The sequence below is a fragment of the Platalea leucorodia genome (assembly GCF_965183815.1).
Source record: "Platalea leucorodia genome assembly, chromosome: 4".
NCBI lineage: Eukaryota > Metazoa > Chordata > Aves > Pelecaniformes > Threskiornithidae > Platalea > Platalea leucorodia.
This window is the reverse complement of record NC_138826.1, coordinates 67883783-67898647: the sequence shown is the minus strand read 5'-3', so window position 1 is coordinate 67898647 and position 14865 is coordinate 67883783. Positions and strand designations below refer to the sequence as shown.

Sequence of the window (14865 nt, the reverse complement as noted above, 5' to 3'; positions counted from 1 at the left end):
TGTTAGAAAGATGACAGACCTCCACCAAGACCTCAGTCCTGTCATTCACAGTCCCATGGGGAAAGACGTGGGGGCAAAACCTTTAAGTCGGCAGCCCCTCCATGGCACTTCTGCCCCCAGTCAGTACCCACAGTTATCAGGGAGGCACAAAACACAGGCCTGAGAAAGCTGAGCACCAGCCTCTTGCACACTACTAGACAATGAATGGAGAAACCCACTCCCGTCATTTTCAATTAATGAGCCACATTTTTATTTTTCTGTGGATTGTCCCAAGGGAACAGGGTAAGGCTACTGGCCTCCTTGCAGGGAAGAGGCTAAGCTCAAATGCCCTGCATCCACTTTTAAGAGAAATTGTTCAGAGCACTTAATTCCAATAAAGCCACAATTAATTGTGCTACAGTATCAGTAAGCACACTGGTTACACCATTAAAGCCCATTATTTTCCCTCCAAGACATTACATTACTACATTATTGATGCGGCAGTCCAGTGTAATGAAGCAGTGCTTTGCATCCTTCTTCCTCCTGAACACCAAGTTCACAGTGCTATAGCACCGATGCCAGATTTACTGAGGGTTTTTTTTCTCCAGTAGGTCAAAAATTCCAGTTAACAACCTAAAAAACAGCTGCGCAAGAAGTTAAATACCTGTTCTTAATCAAATGCAAATGCTTGGGTTTCTATTTGATACAACTCAAAATTACAGCTATTTCTAAATACCCTGCTTCGACAGTGAATATTTTTACCTCATCTGGACAGACTATTTTCAGAAAGGCATTCGAGAGAGATTAAGCCAGAATGCAGTAAATTAGCGAGCTGCTTACGTAAATACTGAACTTCTTTGAAGTTAAGGGGGGAAAACAAAGCAGCTATATCTAGGGGGTCACCATTCCTAAGGCAAAGAGCACATATGAAAGCCAGGGAAGGAAGATTGGCCCGTGTCAAAATTGCAGAAGAAAACCTAGAGAAGTTATCATGAAAGGAACTCAGAACAGCAGATCATTCAGTCCTGCGGCTCTTACTCATTCACAGGACTACTGAAGGGAATAAAGTTTATTCGTGTGAACAATACTGCAGGAAGGAGCCTGTGTTTGCAGAGCGCCCGGTCAGCAGCGAATGGTTCTGCAGCGCAGAGGAAGGCCAGGAACGCCCACCACATCTTGTGCAATGCCTGGGAAGGCTGTCCAAGCGAAGCTTGGGCTAAAGCATGAAACAGTGTCTTAAATTACTAATTGCAGAGGAAGTAGAGTATTAATATAATCTTTAGAATGTGCATAACCCCAGCATGTTCTTTCCCAGTCACTCCCTGCAGTATTCAGCTCCACAAACCCCCAGTAGGTTGCGAAAAAGAGAGGGCTCTTGAGAGTTATTTTAAATTTACTCTCTTTCAGTTTCATTTAATCTTCTTGCATCCTGGCTCTCTACAAAAAAAATAGGTGGCTGATCAGTTCCCGCTTTGCCACTCACTCTCTTGCACAGTGCAATCACAGCTTCCCCTGGGTGCCTTCTTTGTGGACCAAATAACGCCACTCCGGTTGACTATCGCCATACCGAAATATTCCCCCTGCCCCCCCCCCCCCCCCCAGCTTTCATTATCTTTTCTGCTGTTTGCTCTATTCTTTCTCTTTCTGGAAATGAGGCTACTGAAACTGAACTAATTACTCCAGGCTCAGAGGATGTTTTATGCAGGTGCTGAATTGTTCTCATTTTTCCTTATGCCACAGCCAACACTCGTGTGTTCAAATATCGACAACTATTTCAGTGTATCAGTGCCATGCCAGCAGCACTGCAAACCTTCATGGGGAACAAGATCAGAACCTGGGCCCATGATGCTCCTCAAGCCACAGTCAAGGAAAGTCCTCATTTTCTCAACCCCTCTTCCCTTAAATGCTGTCCTTACCCCCAAAATGGATGTTTTCCCAGGGGCTCATCCAACTCACACCCTACTAGGCCACAAAACATGTGAATCGCAACCCTAAAGAGCCCAGCATGCCCACAGCACCTTCTCACTCCAGCTGGGGATGTCTCAGCAGCACTCTCGGGAATGTGCAACATGGATTGCACAAGCTGCCCGTGGGCCGTGCAGCTCCTTTCGACAGTACAGGTCTAACTCTGCTCAGCAACTAGCTTTGTAGCCAGTTTTGCAGTTTGGGTGTGTTTGCACTGTTTGCATGAGAAGAAGCTATTAAGCAGGCAGCAGCATTCCAGGTGAACTCCCAGGGAGTCTCAAAGCATAGCCCTAGGTTGGGCAAACCAGAGCCATGTAATCTCAAGGTGACACAGACAGTGGTGAGGGTGGCAGGGTCCCTTCCAAAGGAAAACCTTGCCACGGCTGCCCCTCCTTGCTCCAAATGAAAGATAAGTCACCTGCGACAGCGGCCGACGTCTGAGCACCCAGGGCCAGCCCAAAACCTTAGAAAACACTTTGTGACTCACCAGCTCCTGCCTCTCACTGACACAGTCTGTAATTAAAGGTGTCTCGATAGAACCTCACCAGTGCCGATAAGGCGGTGTATTCCCACCCATCTGATAACTGCCAGGTCTCTCCACAACCTCAAGCCCCATCTCGAGCCCTTCTCTCTCCACCACAACCCTGGTCAGCGGAGAGGAGGCAGAGCCTGCAGACATCAGCATCCCCATCTGCTCTGGCGGTTTGATGGCTCTCATCACCACAGGTCTCCTTATAAAACCTGCCAATTATCCCACGCATACACAGTTTCTATGTGCCGAAAAGAGGTGACAGCCCATATCCTTCCTGAAAATCAATTAGACTATCTGTATGCTTAAGGGGGAATAAGCTTTGGCTAGGGTATTTTTCTCTTGTTGTATTTAATCTTGCTTTAGAAGCTATTCAGCCACTACAGTTTAACTGCTGATGTATGTCAGACAGACAGCATCACCGACTTACCTACCTTGGCTCCCAGCTTTTGGCTGCAAGAAAATTGCCACATTAAGTTCAGCATCCTTTGCATTAGATAGGTGTTTATCTCATTCCTACCTTTAAACCTGTAAAATAGTTTCAATTACTCGTGCCTGTCTTACCTGTGATTCACCAAACATGCTCTTTAAGACAGAAGGCAAGGCATTATATGCATTCACACAGGCAGGAATTTGTCATTAAAAATAGCCTCCACGTTGCTGGTGTCTGCCCCTGCATTCCCTCAGCTTGCAGAACGGTCACTATCCAAAAACCATTTGATGCACAAGGCAATTTTTTGTGAGCACAGTGGTAAACGCACAACAGCAGGTCCTAACTGCTGAGGGGCAGGTTTGGGGTTTTTGTTTTATTTTTCTATGTTAAAGGAACTGTGTATTTTGAAAACCCTCCTCCTTACTGAAAGTCTGCCAGATAATTAAACTGAAGCTCTTATTTTTAAAATCTAATTTACTTTTGAAAACATATGCTGCTGGACTATTTTTAGGATTTTTCTTATGTGGGCCAGCAGAAATAGGCTAGCCAGTTAGCATGAGGGCTTATAGGCTGCGCCAAGCAGTCTTTAAAGCTGAACACCATGAACCAGTAAAACCATGAAAAAAAAAAAACAAACAAACCACATTTTCCTTTCAGATTAGGAATAAATATCTACAGTGAGGTACTGATATTGATCTTCAGTTTTGAAAAAGTTTATTTTTAGCAAAACTGAATCTGGGCCTACAGCTTTGACTCAAGAGTTTCTTTAATTTGTTCCCAAATGCAAGAGTTCGTCCTGGTGTTTGAGGGGCTGTCCTCACCACCATTATCAGTGGGAATGTTGCCCAAATTAGGAGTACAGGATTGTGCTTAGCAATACCTTTGGAATATCTTGTATCATACATCGCTCCATACAAAGTGTACGCTAGAGAAGTGAAATAACACCAGTAGCACAAGGATAATTTTTCTGAAGTACTGAGTTTTGTGACCCTTATTTTATAGGCATCAGGGGAAGTAACAGCATCAGAGGTACCTGCATCTGGCCCCTAGCAGTTTTGTGCACTATACTGCAAACCAGAGCAAAATAATCTACCTACACGGACTTACAGTGAATGATTCAGTGAAACTAATTTCTGTGATATGCTGGCATGCAAAAAAATGCCTTTGTATTACAAAAAAAATCTTCTTAGCATCCTCCACAAAAAGCATCTCAGTGGGTACCCAAAATGACTCTGACCTCCGAAATCTCTCTCCTTTCTGTTGGCAGCTCTTCCCACCAAAGGGCTGGGAGTTCAGCATCAGTCCCCGGGCATCTGGCCTGCCTCACCGGTGGCAGCTTGCCTTGCTACCGGCCACATCCTCTGCTTTGAGGTGACGGAGGAGCAAAGATGCTTCACCCTGGGGTGAAAGGCCTGCAGCCTGGAGACTGGATACGGCCCACAGCCCCACAACCTCTGTTTTTCCCCATTCCCTGCCGGATAACATCCCTGGAAGAGTTTGCAAGGCTTGCTCAGCCCTCTGCAAGGAAAAGCCGACCTTCCCAGACTTTAGCTCCTTGTTCACAGCCAAACACAATATATTAGCAAAGGCACTACAGCCCAGCAGTGTTTATCCAAGACTACCACGGGGCCCGAGAAACTGCAAAACACTGCAGGGTGCAAAGTTTCCTCCAATTATTTGACCGCCTTGAAAATGCAAATGCATTCACCATACCTCTGCTGCAACCCCGGCCCTGTTCACTTCCCCCACCTGGGAGCAATATTTCATAGCAGTGCAATTTAAAAGCAGGGTGTTTTTATTAATTTTAAAGCCTCAGACCCTCGCAGATCCAGGTGCTACTCCACAGCACTCAAGGACAGAAATCCGGTCCTTGAAGAGGCCTCTTCTCTAATCTTCTCGGGGATTCCAGTTTGCCTGCTCACTCACGAGTCTGTCCCGAGACCTTTATGGCCGTGTGAAGTCCATGTGCCATTCATATGAGCAAGATCTATCCACGTAAGGGCTCTGGGAGCAGGCTGCAAATCTGCTGACCCAAAGGTATTACCCGTCCCTCCTGGCTCAGCTGCAACGCCTCCCTGTGCTCCTATCTCCTGGCGAGCATCCCGCCTCCCACACATCCTGCAGCACCGATCCCTCCCTGCACTTTCACTTTCAGCTGCCTCACAACACCAGGGAAAAAGAGCTTGTACCTGTCTCCCGTGCCTCCATACGGAAGCATCGTGAATGGACGCATCAACGTCACTGCACAACAGTAGGAAGAGCCCAGCCCTGAAGTGTCACGGCAGTGAAGTTCCCACCAAGCAGATGTTACGCTCACCGACAACAGCCAGCCATGCGCCACCACGCAGATTTATACCAGGTCTGTGTGAGAGCCTCCGGGATCAGAATCTGGCCCAAAATTTTTGAACAAGTAAGATGCCGTTTAACACAGTGCTTGTAAATGGCCTGGAACTGAGCGGGGGGAACAAGTCCTTCCTCCCTTACCCACCTCTGCCAGCTCGGTTCAGCAGGGGCACGATCACCTGCCCTGAGGCCTGCTGGTACTACTGGTGTAACTGTCTTCCTGTTCCTTACTACCAACCCAGCATCATTTAGCTCTAAATGAAATCACAGCACATTTCTTTTCTTTATCAGTGATGAGCCAAGAGAATCCCCGTGGGAAACTCCAAGTGTCCTAAGCACCTTCTCAGCCCCCGAGCTGGTCCACGTATTTACCGCAGGATGCCAACAGCCCTCTTACAGTACCATATTATAAAACCACCTGGGCTGTTTCCAGGAATAATTACACCAAAAAAAGGATACTGCTTACTATGAACTGAGCATAGGAATCAAGAGAGAGAATAAAATACCATCAAGATGACAGGCACTGCTTGAACAGAGCCCAAGAAAATGGGCATGTCCCGTAAGCCGTGCTGTGCAACTTCCTCCTCACCCACAAACTGCCATGGTAAGGGAGTGTGATGACTCGAAAGCATCAGTTCAGTATAATAGGCTAAATTAATTAAAATAACCAAGACAAGCATCTGCAGCCTCAGCAAGGTATCAGTATAAGCGCCCGTAACCCATCCATGCTGCTGAACTGATCCACACCAACGACAGCTCCTTGTTCTTCAGCTGCTCCCAGAAACACGCTCCTCACTCCTGCTACCAAAACGAGCTGACAGCTGCCTTCTCACTGACTCATTTCACCTGATCAGTGGCCTCCTCTCTTCTGTTTTCACAGATGAGAGATGTAGCTTTACGGAAAGCAAAAGGAGTGACTGACCACGAGATTATATCTCCTCGCAGCCTACAACAGCAGGATTGCTGTATTACCTTCTGGGAAAAGGGGAAGCTTACACGCTGACAGACAAATGCGGCCATGCTGAGCCCACTGATAGGAACTCTTTGTTGTAGGAAATCCCTGAAAGCAAGGACAGATTGAGAGCTGCATTTGAGGCTTCAGCTGGCATAGTCCCCTATAACATCTGTGGGATTTTTTCAGGCTGTCCCCATTGAACACCTCTGGCAAAGTAACTATAGGTTAAGCTGACTACACAAGCTCTGGGGTAATTTTGACTCCATCCATATATCTTTTAAAATCTTTAAAATACTTATCAGGTGCCTAACAATTACAATTACAGATTTATATGGAGATGGTACAGGAAGTTGCTTTCGGTGAGGAAGAAAACGAAGAGAAGAGCAAAGGAACAAAAAAGCCCCTACTTTTTCGTTACACCCTGCTGAAACCTCCTATGCCCAGGACAAAGGAAAACACCCTGCAGACAGAGCCACTGGTGGGAGCGCTGGGACAGACAGACTGACAGGATGGCACCGCTGCCAGGGCTGGACACGACGGCCCAGCCTGGGAGACTCAAGAGAGGCACCAGCAACGTGTTGAAACTGGGAGGAGACCGGGAAAGCAAGCAGGCACTGATGCACGCTGTGAAGATCATATAGGAGGTTTGGGAGGCGACAGCACTGGAAAAATCGGTCCACCACACCAAGCAGCTGCTCATTTCACTGCTCAGCAGTTAATGCTAACACTTGGTGTTAAAGGAGGTAAGAGGAACAGTCTGCCGGGCTCCAAGCAGCCGTCTCAGGCCAACCTGCTCGGGGACACAAACGGTGGCAGCGCTGCTGCTCGTGATCCCCGCAGCAAGAGAGCACGTCCCGGTGACAAAATCCCCCATCCATCCCCTCCTTGCTTTTTCTGTACAGTCTCTACCGGGCCAGCAACAGAGCTATTCTGGGTGGAAGCTGCTAGTTTCAGCAAGCCATCTGAAAGCAGTCCCTGCTCTTTTTGCACTACACATTGGCCAGAGGAAATTACTCCAGGCAGAGGATTTAGATCCCGGCGCCCACGCGCTCCAGGAAACGGCTCTCTTCTCTGGTGTCACGGAATCGAGCGCAGCTTTCTCCCTTCACACCTTCCTCGGGATAAGGTCGGGGGAAGACCATAAAGCTTTCCTCTAGCTTCTGAGAGGAGAACCAGGCCCCTGTCCAGGACAAGGGAGAAAAGGCTCAGGCTGTACAAGTCCCCAGCTGGTGCACCACTGGGTATTTACTCTGGACCACATGGAAGATTTCTGACTGATAACCGACAGCTTGGTTCAATACGCACTGCACGAAGGCTGACACACTAAACGTGGCTACGTAAAGTAACTTTGAGCAGCTGCAGAAGAGAGAGCATTTGCAGTAGCATTAGGGAAAGCTGCAAAGTTGTCCCTAACGCTCACCTGCACCTTGTGTCACCAGCTCACAGGAGGGCTGAAGACTACATGAAGCCTGTTACCATTCAAGCAAAAAAAAGCCAGGAACCCAACATACTGCTAAAATTACACTGTTATTCCCCTAACATGCTCCTTGTATATACAGTCATATTTCCCAATCATAACGCCAAAGCCTCATTTACATCAGAAACTAAGTGGTATAGCTGCAGCCCTAAAACTCCTTAGCACGGCCACAGCTATAACTGCTATTAAGGTACTTTCCAACATGATAAACAGAATAATCATATTGGCATACATCATCTTTATGATTATTCTGGGTGTTTCTGGTATAACCGTTTCTGGGATTTTATTTTTTTTTTAACGTTATACTCATAACTGAAACAAATTATATGAATAAAAATGTCCAGAGGGAAACAAACTTTCATCAGCCAGTCAGTCAAACAGCAGCCTCCCACTGGGTCTCTACTTCCCAGTCTCACCATTGCTCCTCAACCCTCACAAGGCAACAGAGGTCTGCAATGAGCGCAAACACGCTGGCGTCCATCTGTCCCACTCCTGCTAACACCAGGTGTTCAAGCAGCCCACCCCATTCCAGGGAAGGAGCATGGTTTCCGCACTGCCATCCCAGCTCCCACCAGCATCAGTGGCCACAAGCCACAACTTTTCACCCTTTGGGCAGGCAACCCTGTCTCCCATCCAGAGAGGGTACAAATGCACAACTTGTTTAGAGAGGCTGTGGAAGTTTGCTTGGGAGGTTTGTCAGGTAAGAGAATCGAGCAAAAATACATATTATTTGTTGTGCCGCTACTGATGTCAACCTCCGGGCAAGGGACTCAAGTGCCCAGAGGCAGATAGGAAAAACACAACAGCAGAGACCCCAAAGTATAACATACAGGCACATATAAGAAATGTCAAACCGTATTCCAAATTTTTTTTTTTTTACTAGTGAAAAATAAGAATGAAATATAATGCGGGGAAAAAAGGATGTTCTTAAAACTGCAGTTAAAAAAGCCCAGGAAGAAGGCATGAAATTCCATTTTGTGCCCAAATATTCCGCTATCATCCTAGCTGAAATAAGCTTTAGATTAATTTTTACGTTGCCCCTAAAGCCATAATAGCATCTTGAATGGTTCAATTACAATAGCAAGCAGAGAAGTAACAAACAGATAACAGTATGCTTGCCAGTAAGGGACAGTAATGGTCTCTTTATGCACACACACACACATATGTATACATGCATATCAGAACTTATAAGCATCAACTGATTTGGTTAAGCTGTGCTAATATATTGGTATTGCTTATTTGCTTGGGGTCCCTGTAGTTCGCCTGGATTAGGAGAAGAGGCTGAGGTTAAACTGAGGTTAGCTGACACGTGTCAGCCAAGCCTGACCTAATCCTGGGTTTCTTCCTAGTTGTTGTGTCTTCCTCTCTAAATAATATTAAGAATAGGAAGAAACCACAGGGATGCAGTTGGGTTCCAAATAACTATTTTTAGTAGCTGTACACAAACAGACAAGGCCGAGTTGTGCACGCCGGCTGCTCCACAAAAACCTCTTCCCCGTGATCCCTGGCTCCCTGGCTGTCTCCCTTGCAGCCTCTGCCCTTCCCACCATGAGTCCTGCAACACAAGAGAAGGAGACCCCCAAGACTGCAATGAAAACAACCTGTTTTCTAAACTCTATATTAATCTAAGTGTTGTCTAACACTATTCCTCTGCCTGGTAAAAGAGGACCTCTGTAATACAGTGTAGGTGACTTTGAGCTACTTGGACCTGCCATCCAAGCATCCCCCATGAAAATTAAATACGTGTACCTACTCCTATGATTTGCGCTGGATCCAAGACCTGGGGAAACCTCCCAGTCATCTCAAAGCAGCTCTCAGATCTGGCCTAAAAGTAGGGGTTCGATGAGCAATAAAGGAACAAAAATAATATAGCTTAAACCGCAGAGGTGCCAGCTTTTACTGCCTTTCATTGAGTACATAATATTTTGCTTCCACTATTTCAAGGGAAATAACACTCTGCGCGACTGTTAAGGGGTGTAAAATGTGTACTATGCTGTTCAGACAGAGCTCGTAATTGAAACATTTGAGTGCCAATGAAATCCCAAACGTAAAGTTTTTAATTTTCATTCAACCATGACATTAAAATTCTGCTTGTGCGGGGGGGGGGGGGGGGGGGGGAATTACTACCTCAGAGTGCTTTTAAGGTCTATTCTTTCTGATATAGTAACCAGGATAAACTCAGACAAGATGCCAGCAGCTGCTGGCATACTCCAGGAGCTTGCTCCTGACACCGCTGCCTGCTTCTCCTTTGTCATCCATGCTCCCATACCATAGAAGAGGCTGTCAGGAGGCTTATCAAGGAGATGTGGCCTGCTGCCTGCAACGCACGAAGGAGTGCCACCACCTTCGTCCACGTGCCTTCAGCCCTGTGCACAAGAAATGAGCAGGCACCTGTTAGAGAGCAGGGCTCCTGTCGAGGCAGCTGTCCGAGCTCAGGCCAGATGTACCCGAGACAGGCTGAAGCCCCCAGAGAAAGAACCGGTTCAGACATCTTTGTCTGAAGGCGCATGACCATCATTTATAGGAAGGAGGTTATCTTGCCATCCTGATCTTATTCAGCAGCTTCCAAGATGACTGGGTATGACATCAGGCTAAAAAACCTCAGCTGAAACCACTAAACACTCTGCACAGCTGACAGAGAAGCCCTGAAAGGCTGGTTTGTGTCTTGCAGATCCTCAGACCATCTTCCCCAACACTCGTGTTCACAAGTGACATTAGAGCAATCTCGGACTACATCATACACAAACCCATGTTCCTCACATACTCAACATCCCGTGATCTTCACGGGTTGCCTGTTTCGCTGTCCAGATGGAGTTTAAGGTGTTGAGTTTAGCCTGGAAAATTTTTAAAGGTTTGACGTTTGTGTGCCAGAGAGACACTGCCTCTCCCCCCCAAAAAACACCTGCAGAAAAGGTCCTGCTAGGGGGTCTGCTTTTGCACTGCTTTTCTTTCCCCCCCTTCACTCAAATCATATTGGCTGTGGTACCTTCAGAAAGGACCCTGCCACCGCTTCTCATCCACATCTGATGGACCAAATCCACCGATTTCAGTGCCTGTGTGTCCACGTGCCACCCAGCTGCGGAATGGCACCCGGATTTATCGAACCTCCAGAGTACAAGACCTGTCTCTTCTCCTGCAGCAGTGCAGAGAGATGCGAGGAGAAGTTTGTTACCTATGAAGTTGCTTTATCGTGGTGTTTCAAGTACTGAGTACAGAGGAAGGATGAACTTGTGGTTATGCCACTATAGAGAGATGTAGCTTCCAGCAGTCCGAGCCTCCTACCACAGATTGCCCAAATAGTTTCGAGCAGGTCTAATAATCTCTCACATCAGATTTCCCCACCTTTTAAGTGCCTGAGAAGGAAACATTTGCAACCGACCATGGAGCACTCAGACATCAAAATGGTGAGGACTATATAAACAGATACATATCTCACCGGTGAAGAAAGAGACTGATGTGTTTAATGGTTTATAATGGCTGTTTTAGTTGCCATGAAAGTACTTCAGAGCATGCAACGCGTCCTTGGATTAAATCTAAATAAACAGCAATAAAAAATGGCTTTTATTACAAGAAGGCCTGACTCCTGTTTGCACCTGTAACTCTAAATACATATTAACAGGATGTCAAACTATGTATTTTAAGATGCTAAAGAGCAAAACAACATTACAGCCATTTGCATAGAAAACAATGACACAGGGAGAGAGGTAAAACAAAATGGACAACTTGCTTGGGTCTGATTCGAACATCTCAGAAAAATGCCATTTGCTCGAGTCAGGACTGAGCTACCAAGGAGATTTGTGCCAGGTAAAGCTACAACAAAATGGAGACAAAAACTCCGAATCGGGTCCCTGGAAAGGAGATAAATGAGGGCCAGAATGAAGTTCATTTAAATCCACCGAGCTGATACAGAGGGAGTCAGAGAGAGACGCAAAACAAAATGAAAGGCTCGGTAGGAGCCTGCACAGCCAGTGCTGCAATGTCAGAAACACAACACAGTGCCATCTGAAACCCACAGGCACAGCACCAGGACTCGAGGAGAAAGCCAACGGTGGCACCCCTGGGGAAGACAGGCCTGCCCGCAACAGCGCTGGAATGAAGCGCAAGGGTCCCGCAACGCACCCCCCGCCAGCAGATGCGTTTGCCAGGGGAGGGTCAGCAGAGCCTCTGGGGAGGGCATCCACGGCTGGAGTAAAACCGCTGGAGGGAGGAATATAACGGAGCCGCATCTATTTACAGCAGGGAGGAGGATTTGCCCCTTTCTTTTGCTCCTGCTTGGCATCCTCCTTTGGGTCTCTTATGGGAGGGAAGGTGTCTTAACACAATAGATAATTAGCTGTAATGCATCCTCTGTGGCTATAACAACTTAACAGGGTTTATCTGCAGACCTGATCTAGACTTCCAGTTATCCTTGTTCTCCCAGTTCCCTTCCTCCCCCCCAATATTTGCATCTCAGCTTAACAGGTATTTCGTATTTGAGCTCAATAAAAGTGTCTGCATGTGCCTGCGCACGCTTAGGAGAAGACAGGAGAAAGCCACCCGACTGTAAGTCGGATTCCCTGAGACGCGGCTCGTTTCCATTTTCCCTTCCCTGGCAAACAGAGGGAGCTGAAATAAGAAACGTCAACTTCGCGATCCTGCTCTACCGAATGATAACTCATTAAAAATATTGGACTCTTCGTTTAAAAAGGAAAAAAAAAATCCCCAGGAAGTTGATGCATCACCGTGTTGCATCTGTGTCAAGCTCTGGGTAAACAAGCAGCAACATGAATGAAATCTGTCCAGAAAGACTGCATTTCAGCGCCAACCACGCAATCTCTGGCCAAACCACTGCATATGTAACAAAGTTTGATCGCGCTTGCGAGCGCTCAGCTGCGCTCCTGCCATTTCCTGTGGAAAGCTGAAGCTCCGAACGACGCCTCTCCCCCAGCCCTCGCCGACAGCCCCGACAGCCCCGACAGCCGCCCGCCAGCCGCCCGCGGCCCCGGCAGAGGGCAGCTCCCTCCCCGCGCTCCGGGCCGGGCACCGCCGGGAAGGGGCGAACCCGCCCCGCTGCCCCCCGCTCCCTGCCCGGCGGCAGGTGCCGCGGCGCGCCCCGCGCCCGCAGGGACGGACAGACGGACGGACGGGCGCCCGCCGCGGGGAGGGGGGGTCCCGCCCCGGCGCAACAGGTGGTCGGCGGCGCCCGGTGCCGCCCCGCGGCCGCACTCACCGCTGGCGTTCTTGCCGCAGATGAGGTGCTGGTAGGGCTGCAGCAAGCCCCAGAGCTCGGGGTCGTTGTTGACCGTCTGCTCCAGCGCCTCCAGGGTGAAGCGGGGCGCCTCGCCGCCCTCCTTCTCCTTCTCGGCCGGGGCGGCGGCGGCGGCCGGGGGGCGGCCGGGCGGCGGGAGCGGGGCGGCGGGGCCGGCCAGCACCCGGGCGTGGATGTCGCGGAAGAGGCTCTCGGTGCCGGCGGTGAGGTAGATGGCGGCGTGCTCGTGGATGCGCAGGGCCACGCGGCTGTCCACCATCCAGCGGTAGAACTTGCCCACGGAGAAGGCCAGCCCGCAGCGCGCCGACTTGCCGCGGCTGAAGCGGTCGCCGCCGCTGCCGCTCATGTTGTAGAGGGAGAGGGCGCCGAGGGCGGCCGCCGTGCAGCGGGCCGCCAGCGTCCAGCCCAGGACGATCTCCATGGCGCTCCGCACCTCGTGCTTGGTGCACTTGGCGAAGCGGAGGCTCAGCCGCTGCGCCTCCCGGGCGATGCGCACCAGCGCCCGGCTCACCAGCGTCGAGAGCCGCGCCGCCGCATCCCGGCTCCCGGGGCTGGCGGCGCCCGGCGCCCGCGGCTCCCGGCGCGGCGGCGGCAGCAGCAGCGCCTCCACCTCCTCCAGGCTCCAGGGGACCTCCTCAAGGTCGGGCAGGAGCCGGGAGCACTGCTGCCCCGCGCAGTCCAGCACCTCGGAGTCTTCCGCTAGGACGGTGTTGACGGTGTCGAAGCTGTTGTGCCGACTGTGCATGGAGTCAGTTAGGTGCGGCCAGCAGCTTCCTCCATAGGGGTACGCGGGGTGCGAATCCGAGCAGCAGAGCGACAAGTTGGAGGAGCGCACCGAGTCCGCCGCGCCACCATACCCGGAGTCCAGCGTCAGGTCTTCCAGCGTCCTCACCGCCGTCTTACCTCTCCGGGCCATCGCCGCACTTCATGCTGCACCCGCGGGACCCGGGCGGGGAGCGGCTCACGGGAAAGCGGGGGGGAAGAGAACAGCGAGGGGGCGCGGCGAGACTCGCCGGCCGCTTCGCCCCGCCGGCCGCAGCCTGCTGCTGCTGCTGCCGCCGCCCCGCTCCGCCAGGCGCCAGCGAAGCGGCGGTGCTGCCCGCGCCCCGCTGCCGGCCGCGGCCCCGCTCCCGGCCCGGCTCCGGCTCCGGCTCCTGCACTGCGCCGCGCCGCCGGCCCGACACCGCACCGCAGCGCAGCGCCGGCCAGGCGGCGCGGGGGGGCGGGGCCATGCAAAGCGCCGCCGCCTGGCGGCCAATGGGGCGGCGCGGGGGGCGGGGCCATGCAAAGCGCCGCGCCTGGCGGCCAATGGGGCGGCGCCCCGCGCTTGGCCGCGCCTCCCCCGGCCTCCGCGGGGCGCGGAGCCGCGCCGCACCGCGCAGCGAGGGGCGGGAGGGGGCGCGGCCCGGCGGGCGCTGCTCCGCCGCCGCCGCTCCGGTCCCCGGCGTGTGCGGTGCCGCCTGCGCCCCCCCGGGGCCGCAGCACCCTGCCGCCTGCGCGGGGCCCCCGCCCGGGCTGCAGCCTGCGCGCAGGCAGGACCCCGCGGTCCAGTCCCGAAGGCGGGGACTCGGCGTGTTGCAAAATGACGCCTCGGCCCGGCGGCACCGCTGGCAGCCGGGTGCGCGGCGAGGGTCGGGGAGGAGCGCGGCCTACCGCGTCCCCACGCACCGCGTCCCCTGGCCCTCCCGGCTGGAAACAGCGAGGTGTGATGCCCGTCTGCGTGACATCCAGCGCCAGCGCTCCTCGGGCACGTAACCCGGAGCCCTGCTCCGGCCCTCGCGGGCTCTGCACACCAGCAGTTCCCTGATGCTGCTCTGAACAAGTGAAAGGCAGCACAAAGAGCATGAGACAGTCGAGATGTTTTGAAACCGAGCAGAAACTGCCACGTAAGAATACCAGGCATCACTCGAGTCAGGAAGGGCGATTTCCAAATAAT

The 14865-nt window shown here is 51.4% G+C and overlaps 1 protein-coding gene across 1 annotated transcript in view; it reads right to left on the bottom strand.

Annotated features, from left to right (window-relative positions):
- Window positions 1-13996, bottom strand: part of ABTB3 (ankyrin repeat and BTB domain containing 3) — a 177945-nt gene extending 163949 nt beyond the window's left edge. The window contains exon 1 of the mRNA XM_082311354.1: window positions 12891-13996. Coding sequence (XP_082167480.1) covers window positions 12891-13845 — 955 coding nt within the window. The 5' untranslated portion in view covers window positions 13846-13996. The remainder of the gene's footprint in view (window positions 1-12890) is intronic.
- Window positions 13997-14865: the final 869 nt, after the last annotated feature.